We start from the raw sequence: 26332 nt of genomic DNA on the forward strand, positions 1-26332 counted from the left end.
CAGTTAAATGCCTTGAATTTTTAACTAAGGTATAGATTTTATATCCTGACGAATACAATGACATAATAATATATGATAGAAGATAATAATTCATGTACCAATATTTGAACTCGATTGCAATGCAAATGAATTCTAACTAAAATTCGAATTGAAATCACAGTTAGAAGCTAGCTACCATGCAGTTTATTTTAGAGTTCATGAATCTTTCTAAAACATATTATTTGAATAGACATGAAGAAAAATTCTTATATTTCAAGTTTTACTGCATTAATTTTAATAAAACACGACTCACATTAAAGATAGAAGTTCCACAAATATAGACAGAAGCTATAACATTATTATACTGCATAATGAGTAAGTAGTCCACTCTTTCCATCTAGGAGAATTTAATTTTTGGATCTCTGTGTGTGTATGTTTGTGTTCGCTCGCATGCATGCCAAGTAAATCGTTCTGGTTAACTGTACCGCGTCTCATTGTTCCTGTATCCTCAAAATCTTCCACGGATCGATCACCACGATCACACGTACGGAATTCGACGATAATTCATTCGCGCTTGCACGCACGTAAAGCGGCGAGCATCGCGTCGCGACGCTTCGTGGGCGGGCATCGCGGCGCAGACGCCGCCGGTATACATACAAACACACATAACTGCTTGCACGAGCGTCGTCGTTCCGTTGAACCGTCAACGAAACCGTCGACACCAGTCGACACTCGTGCGGCGACCGCGACCGCGAATACACGAACTTCTGCTCCGTAATCCGCGCGCGTTTTGCGGCTCCTTGGTCGCTTCTCTCCGTTCCCGATGCTCCAAGTCGTGCTAAAATACCACGAGGATTTTCGTGCGATTTCTCATAATGATATGAAGATACTGCTGAAATATGCACATCGTTGTGACTGTCACTTGGAGGAAGATATAAAATCTTCTGCGAAAAGCCAATAAAACCTAATTTGAGTTATTTAGTAAATAAAGCAGTGAGTGAATTGTTTATCATGTGATGTTACAGGCTACTGAACGATTCAAATTGATAATTAAGAATGAATAAATGAAGGGTGATATTGTCTGACCAGTTAAAGAAAGCATAAATTCTTCTATAAGAACTGCTCGCGGTTATGATAAAGATGTGATAAATGGAATAGTGAGTGGATAATTATTTTTGTTATAAAATCGAATGACTGAAATTATTGCTTGAGAGTGTTTTAGTAATGAGTCAACTTGACGAAGCGTGCGAGAAAAATTTCGAATTCTAATCCGCGGCTGAAAGTGCCTGAACTCTTCAATAATGAAGTAAGTTTAAAAGTTAACGTCAACTATGAATATAAGTGAACATAATTTGCTTGGCATTTGTATAGGGATTAACGCACGTGTATGAAATTTCTATTTCTGCATCAATCAACATAAAACTGTGTCTGTTTATACCAAGAATTATATCCACAATTAGTCATGCTATTTCGTTTATGTGTACATACATATACAGTGAGTAAGACTATTTTTGACTTACTCCATTCCAATCTTCACTTCATTGGTACTGGTATTTCGTATTTTATGTTTACCCTTGTTGTTCGCGATCGAATCGATCAGTCGATTTTCCCCAGAGCCTTGAATGAGGTCATTACTGTTGCAATGTCGAAAAATTGCATCCTCCAGAGCATTAAATTCGCATACATCGAACGGCTCGCTTAATATCGCGTTACCAAGAATTACAATTCACGATATAATCAACTGATTCTGTCACATCATTCCCATTGAAAATTTACATCGCATTATCATAATATCATCAAATCGGGGAATGAAACGCGCGTTATTTGAATATTCTCGTTAACTATACTACAGTAAGTGCACGAACATGCTACTTCTCATCGTTATTGTCGAATCCTACACGCGCCGCTTTATAATACGAAGAGTACGGCGATGCCGCGACGAAGGAAAGAATATTGCCACGTGAAACAAAGTTTCATTCCCGAAGCTTTATGAGAAATACTCCGTAATGCATTTTCCATGAAATAAAAACGACTTAAGCATTTAACGATGTTAAGGGGTCTCTCGCTTCTGCTTGTATCGCGCGATAAAAAGTAGAAATGGTAGACACTGTGAAAAGAGGTAATATATATAACGAGTAACTTTTTAAGGAAACTTGTATTACTTACTTCATCATGTACATTGTACTTTTCTCCAACTATATAGATCACTAGTATTCTCTGTCACGACTTCGCTTGAAGTACTTCTGTTTCAGTGAAAAGTGCTAGAATTCATTTTTTATTGATGTAGCTATTTGTAAACGACATTTGTGACTCTTCCCATAGGTGCTAAGGTCGTTAAACTGCTTGCTTAGCTCACTTTGATACAACTTACATACAACTGGGACATAAGAAAGTTAAGGAAATTCTTAAAAATACATTTCACTCTATTTCACCCCTTTAAGGGTGCAATTCCGAAAAATGGAGAAATTAATCTTTACACATTTTTGCAAGCAGAAACTAAGTTCACATCTCATATTGTATAAGAGAAATAACGACATTCGTAAAATTTCAGTTTATCTCCTTCCATAAATCTTAAGAATGAGAATTCGAAAAATTCAGAACTTTTTCGTAGTATTTTTATACGATGAAATTTTGGCACCAAAACGAATTTTCTCTCTCATCACGTTAAAAAGTTATTGCAATACCAAGAAAAACTCGGGATTTCTAAAAATCCTACTTTTGCAAGCACCTACAGCATGGTAGAAAACTGCCCTCAAAGTTTTAAATAGATCTGTACGACAGTTTTTACGTCAATTGATAAGTGAGTCAGTTCGGAAGCTGTTTTATATAAATTACCATTCATGTTAAATCATAAAAAGTTTGATATACATATACTTGAATCTGTGGTATTTAAATAGATGGATGAGGCGGTATTAAAATTCTAAACAAAAATGGTAATATTTTCTTCAATCGATGAATGGAACTTGCATAAATAACTCATAAAAACAAATTTGACACATTTATTTAGTTATCCATGAATAACAAGTAGATGAGAAATTGAACAAATGTTTAAAAAAAGAGAATATTGTAGTATGCACAATATTGGCACTGCAACGAAAGAAAAGTAGATACTATATAGTGTTTCGCATCGATTACACTTTTTTTTTTAACTCGGGTTTCCAAAAAATCGCAACGCGCGAGTTTTAATGTCATTTAACAAATACCTAGAATCGCTTCGACTTTGATCTTTCAAACATTTCGTTTTCAAACAGTTTTAAAAGAGTAAAACACGATTCGAAAACAGAAAGTGTAGAAATAATAGCCAAAGACATAACAATAACTGTGAACAAAGCGGGAATCGTAAACAAATTTAATTTCTTCACAATAATGGAAATTCAACAGCGAATAATAACACTAATAATATACGTACATGCATATACATATCAGAATGAAACATGGGACAAAAGCAGAAAACAATACTGGATTACGTTCTATAATGGTAGACAGTATACATCGCTTTCTAGAAAAGAAAATAACATACACCTACGTATGATATGCTTCTTTTAGCCGGCTGGGACATTCCACGTAATAGTCGCCAAATAAAGGAGGAAATGCCATCAAAACTCATAATAGTGGACTCGATATTTTTCTAAACCAATAAAACTTAAGAATGTCTCAACTAGCGAACGGGGTCAAAAACAATAGCGAACACGTTACTGACTTTTATTGTATTACTTCAGCACAAGACACGCCTGATATTTTATTATATTAAATTTGTCCATATAAAATCTCATTTTCTGCAAACATAATAGATGTAGTTCTTCTAGAATACTATACATATTTAAATAATTTATTAGTTACTTTTATAATCTGCTAAACATTTTCATTATCTTGTATAATGATTATCTAAATCCTAGATCGTGAATATTGAAACCTGTAAATTCTTTGGATGTTAGTGTATATTACGAGTAATTTGTTTCATCGTTATCAGATTTGATTTGACTGACTTTTATAACAATCGTATTTCAAAATTACAATTATAAAAGGACCCAGTGTTTTACTTACATCGTATTGGTTAATAATAATGTACACTAACTCATTGCATTTTAATCGAACATAAGTACAGACCCATCGTCACTAATGGTTAACAGCGAGCGATTTTGACGGTCAAAATACAATCAGTCGGTAATACGTTGCAATATTATCTAGTAAAATTGCAATGTGAAGTATAAATTATTTCGAATCAAATTATTATTAATATATTTGTATATATCGCATAATAAAATATCCCCTGTTTAGTTTGGTTCATAATAGTAGATAATGAAGAAAAACATGATAGATGTTTGACTAGAAAATCTAAATTTTGAAAAACGAAACAACGTTTTATATGCACCAATTTGATAGTATACTCTGTAATGTACAGAGCTTGAGGTGAGATTAGTACAAATGTACAACTATTGTAAGCAGTGAGGCATTTGTCAGTTGTCACAAGTTGTTATTCCGCGCTTCCAGTTTTTCCATTCTGTTCCGGTCTCGACAGTACGTAGTTATTTGTGTCTGTAGCTTCACACCCATTTCAATCTTCATGAAAACCCTTTTATGAGAATACGTTTAATGAATAGTCGAAGACAAAAAGAGTAAAATAAGGAAAGAGATAATAATAGAGCAAAGAAAACTGTGTTGAATTGAAGGGATTTCCTTTCAATTTTCACGACCTCGTTTAGTCCGGTGGGCTAGGATAACGAACATATTCTTTAAAACAAAAAATGTTTTGTCATAATTGACATTACAGCAGCTCATGCAAATGCACAATCCTTTTTTTCACCCTTTTGTGGTGTGTGATATTTTGTAACTTGATGCGAAAACCACATTCTTGCAAAAATGAAGTAAAACTAGTATTGAGTTCTTAAACAATTATATATTTCACAAAAAAAAAACGACAATTTCATATTCTATTTAGAAATTAATACAAATGGTAGATGTATATTTTTGTATATGCCAACGCCAAAATGTTTTATAGAATAAACTAATCAAAGTAATGGGCAGTTCATTAACAAATAGTAGAAGCTTCAATTTCTTCTTCGTGCATTGGAAGAGAAATTTATAACAGGAGGCCCTACGTTAGAGATTACTTACACATACTTTTAAGTGCTCATCTTTAAAAAAATTAAAATTTAACTATTTTTTGCACATATATATTAACTCTCCACCTGCAATTTGAACTACCGTTGTTTGCATACAGGGTCATTTCAGTTCATGTCTGTCTATTTTTAGGTTTCTGTCTTAAAACTTCTTAAATACTCTTTTTAGTTTTTAGAATATCATTCAGCAGTTTCTCTTGTTACCTTAATTACTTTAAGCAAAACAAAATTAAAAGAAAAATATGGGAAACATGTGGATACACACGGAGAGTGTGGTGTAAACCCAATTAAAAATTACACTTTGTTAAATGTGCATGCGTCATTAATTGCATAATTTCCACTGTTCACGTAATATAATCGAAGGTTGCCTTATCATCATCAATATCTGCTAATAGACGGTAAATAATACCCGAGTCAAAATTGGTGTCGATTGTTGGGATGTCAGCAGTGTGTAATAAACGCGATATTTTCGCGTGATTTGAACTTGCTCGCGTATCAATTTACAACCGTGAGCCTGTTTGCAGTTCGAGGGGAACAAAGGGAGGAACTGGGACGATGGCGAATTGGCAGCTGTCATTTGAGTTCCGTTGTTTCATCTATAGAAATAACTGTGACACCGATTTCCAAACATCTGGAAGCATACTTGAAATATTTGTTGAATTGCAGTTTTTAAATTATTTAAGAATTACAATAATAAAACAATAAAAATGTCAAATTAAATATACAATCAGATTATGTACGCTGGTTATTGTAACAAAAATATTTCACATGAAAATCTTACATTTTTTTTAAAAATATATCAGTTCAGTTAGTTTCTCCTCTGAGAATTTTACATATTTTTTCCTGCTGATTGGTGACAAGATCTGCGAAATGTAACGTACATCAAGTAGAATGCTGGCGATAAGAAATCATAACGCGGGGGTTCTTGTGTCTCGAACTTAGCTTTATTGCGATTTCTCTGGAACACATTTCAGAGTTTCAGAGGGTCGAGAATAATGTGAGTAGTGTCGATAGAGGAAGGTCGTAATATACAGCGGTCAATAAATCCTGGTTTGCCAGAACAATAAACGCGGACCCTCTAGAAACAAGGGGAAACGTCGTTGAGGAACGAACGAACCAATGAAATTGCTACGTCATAACCACGTAACACGATTTTGGTTCATTTTAGCAACGGAGCAAGTGATAAATTAAAAATAAATTAAGCCTGACTGTGAGAAACTAACAACAAAGATAATATCACATATCTCGCATATTAATCCTTTCATATATCTTCCACCAGCTTGTTTACTCAGCATCAATAATGCGGCCTGAAACACTTTCGTGATAGAAAGTGTGTACGATTACTTATTGGTGTAAGATTAAAAATTCTTTTGTCCATTCAAGATGATACTACTTATTTCCTGACTACTTAATTTGAAAAAATGTTCGCTACAAAACAGAAAGACGATAGATAATAAGCGTTTACAGTGCTTCCACTAAAATTGCCAGAGTAATTGGATTCTGGGTATTAAGGGTAGAGAAACAAAAAAGGAGTAAGGAAAAAAAGTAAATTGCTTTAAGATTGGCCAATTATCAAAAATTTCAATCAACCAAAGTGCACCGTTCTATATAAAGAACATTTGAAAGAACGTAATTACCCCGAAAATACTTTACAATTCTTTTGTTGAATTAGTAAAAGAAGAAAAAGTTTCACTTCATTGCTCGGGGAGGAAAACGTTGCGTACAATAAAACAGAGAAATGTAAAAACAGTTTATATTATGTTACATTAGGCTAATGCATATGAAACAACGTTATGTTTTTTTAATTTTTATGTTTCCAGCCGAAAATCATCCATCATGTTTTTTCTGTTTGATTACTGTTATGAATAAAATTAAACATATAGAATAATTTTTATATTTCAGTAAAATTTATAATAAAAACAATGCAATTTTATTAGAAAAATATTTGTATGACTATAGAGCAATAAAATAACTGAAATATTGGCTGATTTTATACAATCCCTTTATATTTAATTTTGTTTTATTAATTATTATAAAAATCGATGAAAAAAAATTCGAGTCAAACAAGTTACTCGAAGCAATGTAATGAAACTATAAACACAGAATTCAAACCGTTTCCAGATTTGAGAGATAATTGTTATTCGGGATAATAAAATCATTTAATGATTTAGCAGATATATAAAATATTCTATAAAGAACTACATTTCATATGCACCCATCGAATTTAATACAAAATCCTATTAACACGTACATTTAAATGACTCTGTGTATAAAATGACTAACCTGCATAATGGAAATTTTTACTTATTAGATGTCGTAATTCGCAAAATTCCCATTTCATGCGGTTATTGGGAAACGCCCATGTCTGCCGCGCAAAAACCAATAAAATCGCGATTTCCACTCCGTGAATCCGCAGATTGATGATTACTCGACCTCAATTAGTCGGAGATCCTACGGACGTCTTTTCTATATTACATATAAATTTCTGCTCGATTTCAGGTGAACCTTGAACAACGATATCCCATCGTATTCGCCAGTCGGAGCTTATTGTATTGCCGGTAGTAATTAATGCACGAATCAACTCAACATTAATTAATACTACGACCGTGTTAGGTCTACGATCGATTGATTGCGCGGCTGATTTCGTTGCAAATATTTGTGTCTACCTACGGCGAAGGGGAAGTGCAAAGTTTCAAACACGCTAGAGAATTTAGAAGAAAAGCTCAGAGAACAATGGCATTATGCATGTTGAAACGAACAATAGAGGAACCGAGCCAAGAATGAAAGTCGAAGGAAATAGAAAAGTGTAAAAGTGGTGGAAATAAGATCTGAAGGTTCAGAGGAGCGTATGAAGAAGAAGTTTTGTAAAGTGGTTAAACGTTGGTGAAATTGGGTGGAAGTCAACTCGATCCGCCTCGAGGTAGTAAAAATGAGTGGGTGAAGAAAGCTCCAACCGCTTTGGAGGTTTAATGAAATGACGGAGAACACTGAGAGAAGGCAGTGAAAAGTATTTATTCTGTCATGCTATTTTCTTTTCGTTGCATTTTACTGCGTTTCGACTAGGAGTGACACAGGCGACGCGGCGACGACGTCGCAAAACCAGTGGCACTCTTCTTTTGCGTGCTTAACAACACTAGGGAAAAGCAAAACTGACAAGTAAAGAACGAAGACGAGCGAACAAGGGGATTCGACGACGAGCAACGTTAGTGGAAAGGAGTAAACAACCGCGTAGAGGGGAGATAAAAACGAAGAGAAGCGGAGACACGACGTTAAGAGCAACGGGGAGATACTGACATAAAGAAACGACCTTCGGGTGGAGATTTAATAACAACGCGACGGAGGGGTTGCAGAGAATATGAAGAGAAAGAAACAAGATTAAGTAACCAGGGTAACGAGACCGTGGAGGGTGGAGGAGGAGAAAGGGTTGGAAGAACAACCGAGGATACGAAAAATATTCGTGGAAAAAAAGGACAGTCGATCGAATGATTAACCGAATGATGAGGTGGTGGAAGTATGAGAATACAAAGTGGTTTCCTTCCCTCGCCTCGATCAAACTCGGCTGTACGTTACATCGGCCGCCAGCAATCGTGTCACGTATCCAGATTCATTAAAGGGCAAAAATGGGTGCCAACCAGTCGACGAGGAGCGAACCCACCCCTGGAGAAGAAGGTGAGTCTGTTTCTGTTGACCAAGCACTTATTGTTAGCACCAAGGTGAAGGGTTGTACGAGAAAAGATGAAATGTCGGTAATATTTCATTTGTGATCGTCCATGTTCAATTAATAAGACGACTGCGAAAATGTAAAATTGTTAGAATGGGTTAGTATCGAATTCCGGTAAATTACGGCGTTTACGGAATTTGATGTACATTAATAATGAATATGTGACATAATTATGTAGAAATCGTAAAGTTCTTGGGGAAAAATCTCAAAAGTTAGTTAAACTATTCTATATAACAAGAACTTAAGTTTGTTATACAACTTTTTTTATCCTGATTTAATGTTCGTATTAATTTTTATTTCGTTTTTATAACGAAAAGAATCCAAGTAGACACGTTCGCTCCGTAAACATAAAACTGTTTTTCTTCAGAGTAAGTTGTAAGAAGACAAATGAATTCTTTATCACTTCTTTCTTTATTTAAACTTAAATGCGTCGTACGGAATTTGTAGATATGATAGAACAATTCTGCAGTGCGACAGTTTCATCATTAATCATTTGTATAATACTTTCTAAATTCTCTTCAGAAGCAACCCTAAACGAAACTTCTATATTTAATCTTTTCCCTATATTTGTTGATCCATATAAAAAATTGAAATACAGTTTGAACGATGAATTTAAGGGATTGTATTTTTAAGAAGGATTGTTTTGCAAATAAAGGAACTTAGACATCTTTTTATGATAAAATTAGGAGATGAAGATATTAATTAAATTGTTTATTGGAAGAATACATTATAGAGTGACAAGCGTGATTGCGTCTGCTGCATCAGGTGCTCGTGATAGTAATGGTAAATGGTATAATCATTCGCAGAAGCTTGACAGGTTCACCGAATTTCGCTGTGATGACGGATAGCAGTATGCGCCGATGGGATTTCATGAAATCCTGACATAAACGATAAACTTCCTGTCTTGGCTCTGGTAACGCTGTAAATTTCGCTATTCGCATATCGAGGTCTTCGCACTAGTTCTTCATAAATAGCATCGATAACTTTGTGCAAATAAAACAAAGCCGTTTGTTCATCTCAAGTCTCCCATTGCAGAACGAGATCCCAAGGAAACTGTTGGTTCTCCTTAAAGCGCAAAAACGTTCCTTTACTATTAATTCTACACCATTGCTTCTCGTTTCAGTGAACTTCGATCACTTTCAAATCCTGCGTGCCATTGGAAAAGGAAGCTTCGGAAAGGTACGAGACTCGCAGCGAGCAGTTTTTTAATTAAAATTAATTGAAACACAGTTTGCTCGTTTATACACGCCACTTGTGTTTGTTCGTAAAATTCGTAATTCTACGAACAATCCTGTACAATCGATTTAATGCAAACAGGGCTCGTGGAATAACGATCATAATAAATAAATTAACATATTGATATTAATTAACTTAACAAGTGCCTCGGGGCATTATATTATGCATTACTTACATGAAAATTCATATTGTTTGGTTTCAATTTCAGATTCGATATTGAAATTTTTTCGTTGATATTATTTTAAATATTATGTTCAATAATACATGATGAATGAACTACGGATTTTATGCATTTCACATTTTTGCAAACAATATATAAAAAATTAATTATTTTAGTGAAGGGACCATACAAATAATTCCATGTTATTATAAATTAGCTTCAAAAATTTCGTATTTGTATTCTAATTATATTCAAGCATCTGCATATCTTATACCCGTACACCATTTATCGTGGGACAACAATCCGCCCGGGGCTGGACAACGCGTACTTAACTCAAAGATGCGATGATCTAGTAACGAGCAATTAATTATTTCGTAATAGGTTTGCATAGTGCAAAAGAGGGATCGTACTGGGAATATGTATGCGATGAAGTACGTCCACAAGGGCGAGTGTGCATTGAGGGGAGCGTTGAAGAACGTCGCGCGCGAAGTGGAAATCCTCTCGCAGTTGGAACACCCCTGTCTCGTGAACCTGTGGTTCAGCTTCCAAGGTAAAGCGGACAGCGATAGCGTCTGCTTCTCGAATTCTGTCTACGAGATTACCAGCCCTTTCCCAAACCTCCCTAAATCCCCCTACCCTCTCCCCTGATCGATTTTCCAATGACGAACGCCCCTAAGGGCATTACCGCAACTTAAACTCGATCGACGGTCTTTCTTCGTTCCTTTCCAATCGTCTCATGCTTGTTGCACTCAATTCCGTAATTAAAATCTAAATATGTATAAGTAAAAACTGTTTTTTAATTCTCTTACAACTCTTTTGTATTTCCTATCGTTGTTCATGGCTTGCAAAGCTGCAATTATTTTCAATTTTTTCATAATTCATGTACACGTAATATTTAAAAATTCTTAAATTTCTAGTTTTTGATCATTGGATATATTATAACATTCAGAAAATTTTTCTCTCATGTTACTCTTTAGATTAATGATTTTATTTTGAGAATAGGTTCTAGAGAACACTTGTTTTATCAAATTCTTTTTTTTTCTCATTCCAGACGAGGAAGATCTCTTCATGGTCTCAGATTTGCTGCTCGGCGGTGACCTAAGGTATCACATCCAGCAGGAAGTCGTGTTCACGGAGGAAAGCGTGGTGCTCTTTGTAGCCGAAATCGCTCTGGCACTCGATTATTTACAGTGTCACAAAATCGTTCACCGTGACATAAAACCGGACAACATCTTGTTGGACGAAGAAGGTAAGCGCGTGGCCCGGATCGGGCGTTAAAAATTCACACGTCCCGTTCCTCGCACCGTTTTCGATCAACCAGCACATTTCCTATTCCGTACCTGCTCTCAGCGAGGCAAAACGATCCCGAGAATTCGTTTCTGTAAAAGTTTCGTCGATGCGAACCTAATGTAGAAATAAATGATAAAAATGGGAGTACTAGGAATCGTCCCGATTCGCGAGCATCCCGTAACGATCCTTAAAGAGAAAAGTCGTCGAGGGTGCACTTTCCACCCCTCCTCATGGGAATCGTAGTAATATGCAAGATTGAAGGAAAATTATTGTTTTAAATTGCATCAATAAAAAGAAGAGACGATATCCAATTTGTGATTAAGCGCCTCAGCGTTTTAAACCGCTATGCAACCTGATGAATTAAAAAAGCCAATTATTTCATGGAGCTGTAGTTTTTTGTTTGTTGGTCCAGTTTACCAATAGTTAAATTCGACCGCAGTGTGTAAACTTCACTTTTGCAAATTATCAGGCTATCGATTGATGCAGTAACAGGAGTTATTGTTAGAGTCCGTACTCGTGATCTAACCAAAGCACGCTCGGAAGATAATACGAATTACGCTATACTCGTTCCACTTCTGTGAACTATAAATACATTACTCACGTTGACATACGTAAACTTCATGAACATACTTTCGACATGGTTGTGCCCAGCCGCTGCAATTCCTGCGTACTGGGCTATTATCCTCTACGAGATTACAATAGAACGCGAAATTCGCGGTACCAAAGATATAATGAAATTACGAGATACACAGTTACGTAACGAACGTAACTTAATCACAATAACAACTAGAACAAACATTATGTGTACAAAAATCCATGCAAATTGGAAAATTCCTTTTGAAGAAAAATTTCGTGACATATCCAGAAATATTTCCATAATAACGTAAAACGAAATTTAAAAATCTTACTCTAATATTTTCAATTGTAGAAACAAATAAAATAGAGTTAATGCAATATCGTTAGACTTCGCGGAAATTCATCCTGGCGCTGATAAACTTTGTGTAGTTCTCTAGTGGAAAATAGTCCGCAGGACAATGTAATTTGCCGCTCAAAATAATTGGATGACCGTCTCCTCAAATGAGTTTATTCGCTGAGGTCATTTTTAAAAAACCTTATTATGTTTTTCAATATATGCAGAACGTTCTATTATCAGATCTTCAAGATAAACTTATAATAATAGAACAATTTTTAAGAAAGCACACAACCGTATATGTATAGACAATTTTAGAATAATTCAGCCTTTATTCGTTCTCGATTTTCACTACAGTATAGGAAAATATACTGTCAAATATCACGTTGAGAGCAGGAAATGTGAGTTCGATTCTGAATTACAGGACTCGCACCCTCTGAAACTGGCATAGTAAACTTTCTAATGAGCAACCTTTGATATTTAAGATACGCCATTTAATTCATTTAACGAGCCAAATTCCGCGAATTTCAAATTTGCGTACTCTCTGACAAACTTAGATTTATTTCGTTTACATATCTACAGACCTATTCGCATTTGATTTTCATATGAACGTGGACAAGCCTACTGATTGTATATTCAATTAACCTGGATACCGAATCGCCTCGTCGTTTCCTTCAAAGCCGGTCGATCAGATTTTCTCAACTATGCAGCTTTAGTACATACCTTCGCCTTAGTACATATCCCGCTCGAGCGAACGTTCAATAATATTTAATGTCATCTTGTAAAACCGTTGGAACGGAATAATGGAACTGTCTTTAAAAGACGTCCTTTTAAAGAAATAGCAGAACGTCCAATATCCAGATTGCAGAAAGAGAAATCAAGAATTAATATCTGACCCGCACTAAAGATTTTCTTTTCAACATTTTGATAATCCACTCAGTGGATATGAGAAATACAGTAAAATCTTCATTATATGAAATCGATTTTAACTTCGCTAATAAATTGACAATCGTTTATGATGCAAATAAATGCTAATGAATTATAAACATGACCTGCAATGCCATAATTTATTTTTATTAGGGAACAGATTTGAAATAAATTAGTCGAAAATTCTCTGAGTTATTGCAAGTCTGGCACACCGTCCATTTAACAATATTTGAACGAGAGTGAATAAATTGTCTTATCGTAGCTTTCCATTGAAAATGATTGTAATAAGTCTTGAACCAGGCCAACCAACTGGCCCTTAGCTTTTGTTGATTACAATATACGTCTCCCCCTTCTTCAATACTCTTAATGAAAATGTAAGACCTCAATATTTCGTACCGCACAAAACAAACCACGTTTCTTCCTGCTTTAATATTTTGTCGGCAATCTACTTACGACTTACGTACTACATATGTATGTATATATGTATGTCTCCAGCTTGGAAATCAATAATATTTACCAGTACAACGTTGCACGGTAATATTCGGTCTAACAATGAGGCTGAATGCGGATAAACGACTTCCTTCCATGTAACACGGCTGCAATCATATTTTGCTTCTTATTTCACAGCTAAATGAATAGAGAGAAGTATATAATCGCAATATGGCACGGAAAATTTCGTTCGTCTACACGCAATCTAATAATTGAATTAAAATAAAACTTCGAACATGTGTCACTACTTTAACTTATGTATAGCCAGAGCAACCTTAATTTCACTCTTTCTTCTCACAAAATCTCAATTCCCATGGACAGATATAGAAATCATAAACATAAAATTGGATATCTCTTTCATAAAGAGCAAGACGTCATGATATTATTTTTAGCAATGAAATGAAGGAATAAAATTTTTAAACAAGAACGTGAAGAATTTCATATGATTTTTAGAAAAAGTTTGTGACTATTTTTATTAAGTTTCACTGTGTATCGATAAAAATCACGTACTCGAAAAGTTTGATGAGAAATTTCTATGCAGAGCATACATACGAATAAGAGCGCAAATACGAGATCGAACATTGAAACTAGTATTGCTGGTCCAAACACGAAAATGAAAGTTGCGATTAAATGGTTCGAACTCGAAAATCAAAGTTTGGAGATAGTTTGTGAAAGAAGAAGACAAACAGCTGAAGATCTTTAATAAAAAGTCCGGAAAGAAGACTACTTCTCACACTCAGAAATTCTTAGCTGAACAAACTGTAAATTAACGTATTCTATTATTACTTCTCTCAAAAAAAATTTTTTTATAACAAACAAGAAACTAATTAAAATGAGTTATTGTTATCAGATGCTTTTAATTTCTTATTACGTTTAATTTATCCAAACCCGTATACTTTATAATTTATCAAAATCACCTAGTGCTTATTTTGCGATCAAAAACCTGTTTGCCGGTGTAATTTAGTTAACTCCGATTACCGAACAAACATCTCAAATTACCTTTGTTCGCGATAAAATACAACGAAGCTGAAATAAGCGCTTTTAATTGATTTTATCAAAGGTGAAAGAACGAGTACAATAAACCATCGGATTATATTCCGGTGACGCAGCAGGCCGTGGATCCGGTCATTTTCTTCCATCTTTCTTTCTCTCTTTCTCTTTACTCGCTGACTCAGCCTATAAATAATTTTACAGTCTCCGCTTGAAGGTCTTGTACTTTGGAAATTGTACCTTTCACCCTTTGGCATAATATCACCGCGCCGCCATGAAAGAGCTCTCTGCGATTCATAGCAAAAACGTGTTTCAATAAAGGAAGAGAAGACGTTGCTCAATATAAGGCTCAATTCCACAATACCTTACGAAGAACTTCTATATGTCCACATGAGAAATGTTCCGCTCCATTATGTTGCTTCACAGAAGAATTTCTCTCACTGGCTTTCAAAAACGCTTTAATAATTTGATATTTAGTGATTCGGTCCAGTATCTCAAAATTAATTTTGCACTAAAAATTAAGTACAGGGTAAAAGGGCTATATGAAAGTCTGAGTAATTATGTTTATTAGGCGACAGTTATAAATATCTAACTCCTAATTTGACAATAAAATAAAAAAACTTTAAAAGAGGCATTATATCTAAGTAAAGGAATTATGAGGTATTTGTTCGAGCGTTTATAATTACAGAAAATGAGAGAAGTGAAATTCTGAACATGTTCTTCGAGTGATAAAGTAGCACACGTTTTTCCTTCGGCTTTTCGGATCTTATTCCCTGGCTTAAGTTTGTTCCTCGAGGGATTTAAGGAAAGAGGGTGAACGCGATAAGAGATTGATAGCAAACTTTCTTCTTTTATTATTTTCTCTTTTTTATAATAAAATCGTTTTCGATTACTATTCTCTTACCTGGTACCTTTATTTTTGTTCCATTATTTCTTTTTCCATAGTTTTCGAATGCTTGCTTAAATAAAATACAGCCACACTTGCAAAAGAAAGATAAGTGGTAAGATACAAAATTTAATATTGGGACACTAAAGTCGATCAATTATAAAAAATGTTTTACTTTTATTTTACTTTATTATTTTACTCTAACTAACATAGGAACACGGATAATATTCTGAAATAGATGACCAAACTATTTATCTTCTCAAATTGAGTCCAAAATAGAACAAAAAGATAATCACCTAAGAGATAACTTGTTCAAGGATAAGTAAATGCGACACCGAAAGAGGGTAACCCTAATTTCCTGCTGTATTTAGCCGACAGCTGTTTGTGCCCCGAAATTGCTTCTGCATCATTTAAAATTAGCGAGAGCTGGTGTCGACTCTCCGCTCTCGTCTCGTCCCTCTATCCCATCTCTATTGTCAGAGAAGATACGTACTCGTACTCCCTGCACCCTACAAACGACACCCTTTTACGTCTTTCACCGGTCGATAGACTCAGGTGAGCCTTCAAAAATTCTACTAAAAAAGCTTGCAAAAGTGCAGTGTCAATTTCATCAGAATTCATTCATTTTATCATACCGCGGAATTTGCATTACATTGACAATTCTTTTTATAGTCTGTTCTATTATATTATATTTTATTATAGTCTATCATTTTTATCAATTATATAAAAATATAATTTACTTTATTATTTTACTCTAACTAACATAGGAACACGGATAATATTCTGAAATAGATGACCAAACTATTTATCTTCTCAAATTGAGTCCAAAATAGAACAAAAAGATAATCACCTAAGAGATAACTTGTTCAAGGATAAGTAAATGCGACACCGAAAGAGGGTAACCCTAATTTCCTGCTGTATTTAGCCGACAGCTGTTTGTGCCCCGAAATTGCTTCTGCATCATTTAAAATTAGCGAGAGCTGGTGTCGACTCTCCGCTCTCGTCTCGTCCCTCTATCCCATCTCTATTGTCAGAGAAGATACGTACTCGTACTCCCTGCACCCTACAAACGACACCCTTTTACGTCTTTCACCGGTCGATAGACTCAGGTGAGCCTTCAAAAATTCTACTAAAAAAGCTTGCAAAAGTGCAGTGTCAATTTCATCAGAATTCATTCATTTTATCATACCGCGGAATTTGCATTACATTGACAATTCTTTTTATAGTCTGTTCTATTATATTATATTTTATTATAGTCTATCATTTTTATCAATTATATAAAAATATAAAAATTTCTTTTCTCGCTTTTCAAACATTTTCAGCTGTCACATTCTAGATGCAAATTGGTTTGAAATTACTATTAATAACGTGTTATTAATATTCAAACAATTTATCGTACATAATATATAATATTCAAATAAGTTTAGAGTACAAAGGGCTTGTTATAATTCGGTATTTCAGCAGAGAACGTTGATGCGTTTTATAACAATAAAGATAAAATAAAGTAAATGAAGTAAATGTTGAGGAGAGGCTTACATCGATATTTACTAAGATTCAAATAAAAGCTGCTTATCAAACTTTTAAATCAGTTTCTTCTGTTTCAAGTGAATTTGATACTTTAAGGTATCAATTTAAAAAATGATATTTAATAACAATGTCTTTTAATCTTTTAAACATTACGTCATGCATTTTGCTACTAAGACTTTATTAAGATATCCCAGAATTCACGACTTTCCTCTGAATTTTTTATTAAGAATTTCATTATCTTCTTTTGCACCCTCGGAGCCAGAGTCGTTAATTTCGGGACATTCTCTATTAGTGATAGTGAAAGGTAGAACACACGAAATTGCCCATGTTCGATCGCGAAGGGTAACGGGATATCCGACCCCCAAAGTTAATCGAAATTATGCGTGGGACATCGTTCTCCTGTCACCCGGCAGATGTTAACGATCGCCAGCTGGCGATTAATCAAATCCATTCCATGTAGTCATTCTTAACGTACAGTATGACCGATAAAGAATAGATAAGAAGGGAACGTGATATAATAATCTAATAACGTGTTAACTTAGTTATCATATCCACATTATCTATTCCCTATTCCGTTTTACATAAAAACTCTATTTCGCACGTAAATCTACAACTCGTACGTATAATTTATAACTATGACGAGGATTACGTTCTGTTTAGGACACGCGCACGTGACGGATTTCAATATAGCTACGGTCTTGGAGGATGGAGAATTGGCCACGTCCATGTCAGGAACAAAACCATATATAGGTACGGATCAATTAATACGCTGATTGGTACGTAGTATTGGTTTGATTAACTGAATATACAGAATGACGAACAAAAAGAGAAAGATGATTGATCATTTCATAACCGAGGACGAGATAATCTCGTCATGATTATTCTGTTTATGTAGTATTTAAATAATATAATATCGCGTTTCAATTGCTCCGGCGTGGTTATTTGGATGAAATATTTTGTGTATCTTATACAGGGTAATATATGTATATTAAAAAATCTGACATATTTTGTCTAATTTAAAACAGGAAATCCATTTGTAAGACATTTTATTGTTAATAAAAAGTAATCGAAGATGGTACGCTACATTGTTATCGTTAGTTTCTATGAAATGCTTGAAAACATGATATGTATATTACTTCACTGCATCGTACAACAGAAATTGAGATACAAAATATCTCGGCTATAGTAATAAAAGACTTAAGCAAATGAAGATAATGAGATGAATGAAGAGAATGTAATGATGAAGTAAATGATGATCACATTGAACGTAATGACTAACAATAGGTATTTACTATGAATATAAATATTCGACTGCTTGCTAACATGTCTTGTTAAGGTCTATCATTACTTTCTAACGATGAGAGGACGTATGAAAGGGAATGAATGAATCTTCCTTGTCTTTAATCTATTCGTTTCGCATCGAACATTTCTCGGAACGTTATTATGCAGCTCCAGAAATTTACATGTGTTCCTGCGAGGAATACGGTATCGTCGGTTATGGATTCCCTGTGGACTGGTGGAGCCTGGGAATCCTCGCTTGGGAAACCCTCGCAGGAGAACGGCCTTATCCTATCTGCTCCACTACGTCCAATAGAGAGGCGTTGCACATCCTTCAGGTAGAATCGTCGATAAAACCTTTTTACACGGTCCCTCTTCTTAGTGTAGTGCCTGCCATATTTCCTCCAACAGTCCACTCCTTAATGTCACGAGATGTCATTTCCGCGGGGCGTATCTTCTGAAATCTATACGCGTGCTGACTATGAAAAGGAAGTCTTTTTATCCGACATCCAATCCTGTTAATACTTCGGGTCTTTTTACTGAATGCTACCCGTTGGAAAAATATGAAGTGCCACTGATTTTAGAAAATCATATTGAAATCATAATCTTTTTTGTCTTCTTTTTGATATGACAGAGTATCACGTAAAAATAGTTGGCAATTTTTATTGATTTTTATAAATATTAGAAAATTAAGTGACAGAAAATGTTGTACAGAAGGAAAGACCGACACCCCCGGGTTGGAGTTCTTTGATGTTCGAACTTTTGGACGGGTTGTTAACTGTGTCACCTGGGGCTCGTATATCCACACTGAAACAGTTTAAGCAAGTGGGCGTGATGCGTGATCTTGACTTTGATAAAGTACTGAACAAACAGATCAAGCCACCGTTCACGCCGCCGAAGGATCACCTGAACTGTGATCCAACGTTCGAACTCGAAGAGATGATCATCGAGACGAAACCGTTGCACAAGAAGAAGAAGCGTCTGGCGAAGCAGAGGTGAGCGACTTGTAAACGGGGGCTAAGTTAATTGTTGAAATGTAAATAAATCTCTCACTCCGCTGAAAGAAAATTGATCCTATAATATTTCCTTTTTTCTTTCTCCTTTCAATGTACTAAGAAAAGAACGAGCGTATTGACGGTTGCGTGACCCTATGTTTAATTTAGGGAATTCGTACGAAGCGGGAAATTCTTTTTCCCTTTTATGACCACGTGATCGATAGAATTTCTTCTCTTCTATTTCGTTAGACGCTTTCAACAAAAATTCTTCTCCTTATATTGTTTCGAGAAAAAAAAATCAATTGAATAAAATTGTCCGCACTTCTATGTCCCCGTCCGTAGATCCCTGAAAGTCGATCATCCCCCGGAGGATACGGCGGTTGGAATCGCGGAGAGTGCCGGACCGAATGTGGATTTCAGAAGATTAGCATATATCCCGGAGTACCGTGTGTACAACCGAGAACGTGAGATGGAAAGACAGGAGAGGGAGAGAAAAGAGAAACAGTGGGAGGAGGATCTGAACACTGCCATGAAGGGTGCTGAAGAGAGATTGAAGTGAGTTAAATTGCTCGTCTAATTACCGCTTTGCTCGGTCGTGCCTCCATCTTTTTTTCTTCACTCCTTTCGAGAGAGAGGGGAAAGAGACGAATGATGAAGGTAATTTCGAAGTATCCGAGAGAGTATTAATGAAAGGGATAAACGAATTTTATGTAATACCTCACCACTGTAAGCTGCGCGCGGAAAATATTTAATTATCGATAGTCTTTTCTATTTAATTATTGTCAGGATTATAGATATAATCTCCTTTTTTGAAAATAAATTGTAAATTAAATAATTAAGTATATTATATATATATATAATTTATTAATAAAGTATATTATAACGGGATATAGAACGGGGGATCAAATTGAGAACGTTAACGCCAATTGTTATTATGACTGATTTTTGTGATTGATTCTGAAACGAAACGAGTACACAAATTGCGATCTTTTAAAATCAAATCTATAATTTGTTACGCATAATTATGATTAAATTTGGCTATAACTGATGATTGCAGGGCAAAGGAGCAACCGATACTGCGGACCGGAAACCGATTGAGTGTATCCAGTGTGAAGACACGCATAAACAGTTCTCCAAGACAAGGAAGACGCGGCAGCACGGCGACGTCCTCAGATATCGACTTCATCGATGCCAGTCCCGAGCCTTCTACATCTTAAATTCTTTCTAGTGAATCGTTCGTATATGATACAAGAAAATTCATACATATTCTCCGGATAGAAAGTTTTAAAGTGTCATCATCTTTGCAAAGTATTGTACTTGAAAAATCCGTTCTCGTTCTTGATACACGTAGCCCCTGGGAACAATGGACATTTCCGGTTCAGTGACTGCTCGAAGCGAATGTGATATTCACGAATTCAGTAAGGGTACAGTGAATAAAAATTTGACTACGTTTTCTTAATAAGATTAACACGTTCGAAATTTATAATTGATAAAAAATCTCTATATAACACTTGTACGAAGGTTTCTTTACCGAAATATCAACTAGTATAAGCACTCAACCATTGATCTCACTCTGATTCTCTCTTAAGAAAAGTGTAGCTACCGTTTATTTTTGTAAGGAATGAAACAAAATGTAACCGACCAATGCAGAGCCTTTTAAAGAACATTCTACAGATATGAAAGCTTAGTGAGGAAAAACAAGAAAGAAAAAGGACATTTAGGAGTTAGGACTTTCCACTCTTTTATTTTCCTTGAGCTCATCTCTTTTTAAAAAAAAGAACAATCGAGCAATACAATGTTGCAAGGGATTGTCAGAGTATGCCGTCAGTATTTACACACACACACACTCTTCACTACATATAGCTGGAACGTGATCCTTACCTTCCCTCTTACAATTAAAGGATCACGGAAATCTACGATAGTTCCAATTTGGATGAATTTTGTAACGTTTGACAAAGTTAAGACGTCTGCGTAAAAGATCTATATCATCCGAATTTTGTAGCGAATTAATGATTACGAGGATAATGATCACGAATAGGTGATCTCCTCGATTCAGATTGTTGTTCAATCATTCATTCACCTGCCATAATCACGTCACGTACCTTGAATCAACGATTGCACCTCCGATAATCAACCGACGAACACCAAAAATAATGTAATTTTATAAAATAATTGTTAGAAAAGAATACATACATTGTAACGTAAAACTAAATAATTAATAATAATAGATAATTAAAACGACTAGAATACCATTTTGTCTCTGTTTCCTTCATATTATGGCTTATCGTTATTAAAGTTAACTGAAGTACTTGAAAAACTCGGAGTAAGAAACGGTCAACTAGATTTTCACTTGACTATGCGTTTGAGCCGTTTAATCATTCGAAACAAGAATTAGTAAAAAGGATTAAATTCGTTTGGTGCATCGGATAGTTATAAATAAATTGAGATTCTTGCACGGAACGACTTTTGATAAAATAAAAAACCACGCATAGCCAAGTCATTTTGTCTTGAAATTTGGGGCAGTAAATAGTCACAAAAACTTCACGGCACTGTGACTATTTATTGCACCGAAACGACTACCAATATCAATTATTCTTAAAGAGGCAACTGAAGATTAAGTCGACCACTTCTTGCTCTGATCCGCTCTACATTTTCTCCTTATGTATTGGTAAAACTAATCGATAAGCGCTGGAACGGCGCCATAAGCACTCAATTAATATATTTACTACAAAAATTCGATAGAAGCGATTTAATACGTACATAATAACTGTAATAGGTACATAAACGAGAGCGGGATTGCCAAAGGAGTGCCGAATAATCAATAACAGAGGCGTCGTTTCGTGAGAGGGAACAGAGAATGAAACAACAAAGTTAATGGTCTTTACAAACTTATAAATTCCTTCCGCTTGAGAGGAACGTTTTTAATTGGCAATTACAATAACAAAACAAGAAAGAAGAACAGCCGGAGAAAGTGAATGCTTAATGCTTTGCATATTGTTTGCACTTGAAGAGATGCAAGGTCCTAACAATATTCACAGAGAAGTAATGATATAAAAGATAAAAAAAGAACTGCAAAAGTAAGGAATGAAAAATTTCACTGGATCAATATGACATTATAGAAAATATAAGAAGATAAGAAATATAAAAGTATGTTTATACGTGTTCTCCAGACGTGATCCGATGAAAACCGCAAAGTAAATATTAGGAAAGATAAATTTGACTTGAGGGTAGAAGCGATTTATCTATAAAATAGAGTAACGTTTATTTTTTAAATTAAGAAGAAGAGTCCTACGAACGTATTTGTACACGAACGGAAGATAAAGAAGATAAATTCGCGTCGCAATGCTCTACTTAAAAACAATTATTGCTTCCAGTTTGCTTCCTTCGTACATTAAGCTAGTATAATTAAATGAACATTTGATTGCATTTATTATTGATGCAATCATCGTTGTCCCTTCAAAACACATGTCCCCGTGATATTTCATTAAACGTGGATACTTAGACATTCCTCTACATCGCTCCGTTTCAGCGTAATTTCATATAATAGTATCTATCGAACCGCGCCTCTTTTTCTTGTCAAGCAGACTTAATTTCGTTCCGAGAGGAATTTCTTGCACCTTTGGAATTTAATCAACAGTAATACGATTTCTTGTTTGTAAAAAAGTGGGAAAACATCGTCGTTTAATTCCTAAAATGGTTATTAACGTTGATGATAAAAAAAAGGTGTTAGAATAATTGGCAATTTTGCATAAGAGGGAATGCAATCGAAGCCAATTAGTCGCATTAAAGAAACAGAAACTATCTGATGTGAATGTATTTTCCCGAAGAATTGGAAGAAGGAAAGTGGATATAAGTATAATCGAAGAAGGTGAGTGTAATGTATTCAAAATGAAACACATGAAGACCATAATTAGAAACGTTAATTTATTTGATACATCAATATTGCAAAGAGATTCGACCAGCGGGTTCTTTATGATACTAATGGGTTTACATAATAGCATTAATAGTTAATAAAAAAACAACAACGTTGGTAAAAATAATTATTGCCTATGCTTCCGTTCTAAAAACGATTCTTTACGTTTGTTTATATCACAAAAATATTGCTACTTTTCGTCAAACTTACATTTTAAAATTTTATTTGATCACTCTCAGTCAAAAATATGATTTCAGAAAAATAGAGTATCCAACGCATAAACAAAAAATATTGCATTCTCTTTCCTATGTCATGTTATGTTATTCAAGGATATATTGGATTATCGTCAGTCTGTAATGCCAGATAAGCGTTATCGAATGGTAGATATGCATCTTACGTAATTATTTATCATTACGTAATATCTTGAGAAATCATTTAATACACTATCCTTATCGTTAAATATCCTGATCACAGTAAATATTATTCGAATTATTAATTATTAATTATTAATTATTAATTATCGCGAACTCGCCGAGCGAAATAATAGCGCATGCAGTCGAGGAGTATTTCAATAAATATGCTATGCATTTTGGCTTCGACTCAAACCTATGTACCATAAATTCTCTGAGCAAGAAGTGTTTGTATAATTTTTCGCCATTCTATAAACTATCAAAAACACACGGTTATAAATTAAATGCCTTAACCATCAATAATATTATGCACGCTCGACTTATTATATATACATACAACACGCATGATTATTTTTGCACTCGGGCATACAAAAACATCGTAAGTTATCCATAAAGCTTTGTATATCCTTAAATTATAAAGAACCATTGATTTACAGAGAACAGCAGTCGGCATAAAAACAAACTTGATTATAAAAATATACATTGAATATTGGTAGAGATTGTACAATTATTTAAAACAACATCCATATAACATATTATTTTAAATAGTCGTATAACTTTCGAAAAGCTTTTGAATACTTCTTAAACAGAAGTAACGTCTGTAACTTCTATTCTAGATATTGGTTTGGCTGGTTCTACTATTATAAAGTTATTTGTGTCTTCGGTAGATTCTCCAATGCGTAGCTGTTGCAAATTTGCCATTATCGAATCAACTTGTATCGGTTGTTCCGGTGAGGTGTTGCTCTTTCGAAGTTTATTGAAGTGGAGGTAACAGATACCGCGATATCCCAGCCAAGTTATTTCGTTCGGTTTGATGCCGCGTTGTAACAAAGCATTCTTTAAATCGCGTATTCTTGCGTCAGGTGAGATATTTGATAATTTTAAAGAAAATTCCACTTGAGATTTAGGTCTCGGTTTCGAACTTTTTCGACGTTGTTGCACATTCTTTTCGCTGTTTCCCGTTTTCTCCTGAAATCAGTACAAAGCAATATAAAATACATGACATTAATATTGTTTATCTACAATACTCACATCTGTTTCGTTGAAAAACATAGTATTGTCATTGCCTGATTTAACTTTATTGTCTGCACGTCTTCTAGGCAATCGTGTTTTTACTTGTTTTTCTCCTTGCTCGTTACTGTCGTTATCATTGGATTCGTTTCTTCTCGTTTTAAATCGTTTCTTATTCTTTACATAATTAGAACGATTTCTATAAGATTTCTGTGCTTCTACATCCGAGTCCTCTTCTTTCAAAACAATCACTTTACCTTCTCTGAAAGAAAGCAAAACAGTGCAATTTATTTTTGTATAAGTATATGTATGTATCGATATGGATCTGATTATCTATTACAGTACATACTTTTCCTCTATTTCTTTTAGTCGCTGTAACACTGGCATTGATTTAATCCTTCTTTCGCTCAACATATGCCATATAATACCACTAGGTTTCTTTAACTTTGGATTTACTACTATTGTTTGAGTAGGTGTGACGATTATATCAACAGGTACATCGTATTCTTTGAAAATTTCAGATGGAAGACTATCTAGGATTTGACAGTCATGCACAGTTGTAATAACAAGAGTATCCTGTGTGACTGCCCCCATCCTCATCATCATAGCAAATTCTAAATCTGCAAATCCTTTCCCTTTACCAAGTCTATATCCATCACGACTAACGCAGACAGAACCTAATACCACAAGATCCACCTAATATAAATAAAAGCAATATTTAACAAACTTCGTATCATGGATTTAGATAAATAATAATGATCAATGGAATAAAACGTACTTTTATTTTGGAGTCCACATCAAGTGGTTTACCAACTGTCATTAAGCCATGAATCTTTGATAATGTTCTTAAATCATTTTTTGAAGCACCAGCAGCTGGTGTGATATGAAGGAACAAACCAGATTTTAATCTGGGAATGGGAACTAATATTTCTTTATTGGCTTCTAAAGCTAAGAATCTTACAGGTTCTTGCGGTTTATCTGGATTTATCTTTATGACCCTGGCCTGTTTAAACTCTTCTAACTGGGATAAATTTTGTGCTGCCTCAGCAGCACCCTTGAAATTTGGTATACGGTCATAAACATTAGAAGGAAAATTGACCAATTCATTTTTCATTAGGTAATCCCATACTTTTTGACGAAAACTATGTTTGGTTACTTCTTGAGCTAAAAAATATGTAGTTAGTACTTTTTATAAAATAGTACTAAGCATGAAAGGTATTATTGTTTGTGACTCAATATTATGTCACTTCAGACTATTTTCAAAGTTTTTTGATCAATGTGAGAAACTGATGTAACTCTATTATTAAAACTAAATTATCATGAACAAACATATCCCGATTTAAAAAAGTGCAAAATACTACGAATATATAATACGTCAAACAATTACTCACGCAGTTGTTCTTCGGTCATCTTCACGAAATATTTCAAACGATTTTGACTGAATCGTATTATTCGTAAATCGTAGTAAGTTGTGGAAGGAAATTTTATGA

General features: G+C 34.7%; 2 protein-coding genes across 3 annotated transcripts; one reads left to right on the top strand and one right to left on the bottom strand.

Annotated features, from left to right (window-relative positions):
• Positions 1 to 685: 685 nt before the first annotated feature.
• LOC108622534 (serine/threonine-protein kinase 32A) lies at positions 686 to 22858 on the top strand. 2 transcript variants are annotated; one of them, XM_018020472.2, is made up of 10 exons: positions 686 to 1285; positions 7599 to 8768; positions 9944 to 9999; positions 10598 to 10766; positions 11268 to 11465; positions 17896 to 17985; positions 18685 to 18851; positions 19228 to 19508; positions 19851 to 20063; positions 20566 to 22858. In XM_018020472.2, exons 2-10 carry the CDS (start codon positions 8720 to 8722, stop codon positions 20723 to 20725), a joined length of 1383 nt encoding a protein of 460 aa, XP_017875961.1. In that variant the 5' UTR covers positions 686 to 1285; positions 7599 to 8719; the 3' UTR covers positions 20726 to 22858. The 2 variants fall into 2 exon arrangements, with proteins under 2 accessions (XP_017875961.1, XP_017875968.1); XM_018020479.2 differs by having other exon boundaries at positions 19231 to 19508.
• Positions 22859 to 23410: 552 nt separating this feature from the next.
• On the bottom strand, positions 23411 to 26326 carry lost (methenyltetrahydrofolate synthase domain-containing protein lost). Its single transcript, XM_018019821.2, has 5 exons — positions 26234 to 26326; positions 25621 to 26006; positions 25192 to 25538; positions 24864 to 25104; positions 23411 to 24800 (listed from the first exon to the last, which is right to left on the bottom strand). The coding sequence occupies exons 1-5, from the start codon at positions 26250 to 26252 to the stop codon at positions 24414 to 24416; spliced, it is 1380 nt and encodes a 459-aa protein (XP_017875310.1). The 5' UTR covers positions 26253 to 26326; the 3' UTR covers positions 23411 to 24413.
• Positions 26327 to 26332: the final 6 nt, after the last annotated feature.

The sequence above is a fragment of the Ceratina calcarata genome, unplaced genomic scaffold (assembly GCF_001652005.2).
Source record: "Ceratina calcarata isolate Rehan_Ccalc_2016 unplaced genomic scaffold, ASM165200v1 scaffold111, whole genome shotgun sequence".
NCBI lineage: Eukaryota > Metazoa > Arthropoda > Insecta > Hymenoptera > Apidae > Ceratina > Ceratina calcarata.

What these genes read in the sequence shown, in the direction of transcription:
- LOC108622534 (XM_018020472.2), top strand. Translation starts at nt 8,720, where the DNA reads ATGGGTGCCAACCAGTCGACGAGGAGCGAACCCACCCCTGGAGAAGAA. An exon ending in ACCCACCCCTGGAGAAGAAG is followed by an intron (nt 8,769 to 9,943) that starts GTGAGTCTGTTT and finishes TTCTCGTTTCAG; the next exon opens with TGAACTTCGATCACTTTCAA. An exon ending in AGGCGTTGCACATCCTTCAG is followed by an intron (nt 18,852 to 19,227) that starts GTAGAATCGTCG and finishes AATGTTGTACAG; the next exon opens with AAGGAAAGACCGACACCCCC.
- lost (XM_018019821.2), bottom strand. An exon ending in ATGTGGACTCCAAAATAAAA is followed by an intron (nt 25,539 to 25,620) that starts GTACGTTTTATT and finishes TATTTATATTAG; the next exon opens with GTGGATCTTGTGGTATTAGG. An exon ending in TGTTTTTCAACGAAACAGAT is followed by an intron (nt 24,801 to 24,863) that starts GTGAGTATTGTA and finishes TACTGATTTCAG; the next exon opens with GAGAAAACGGGAAACAGCGA.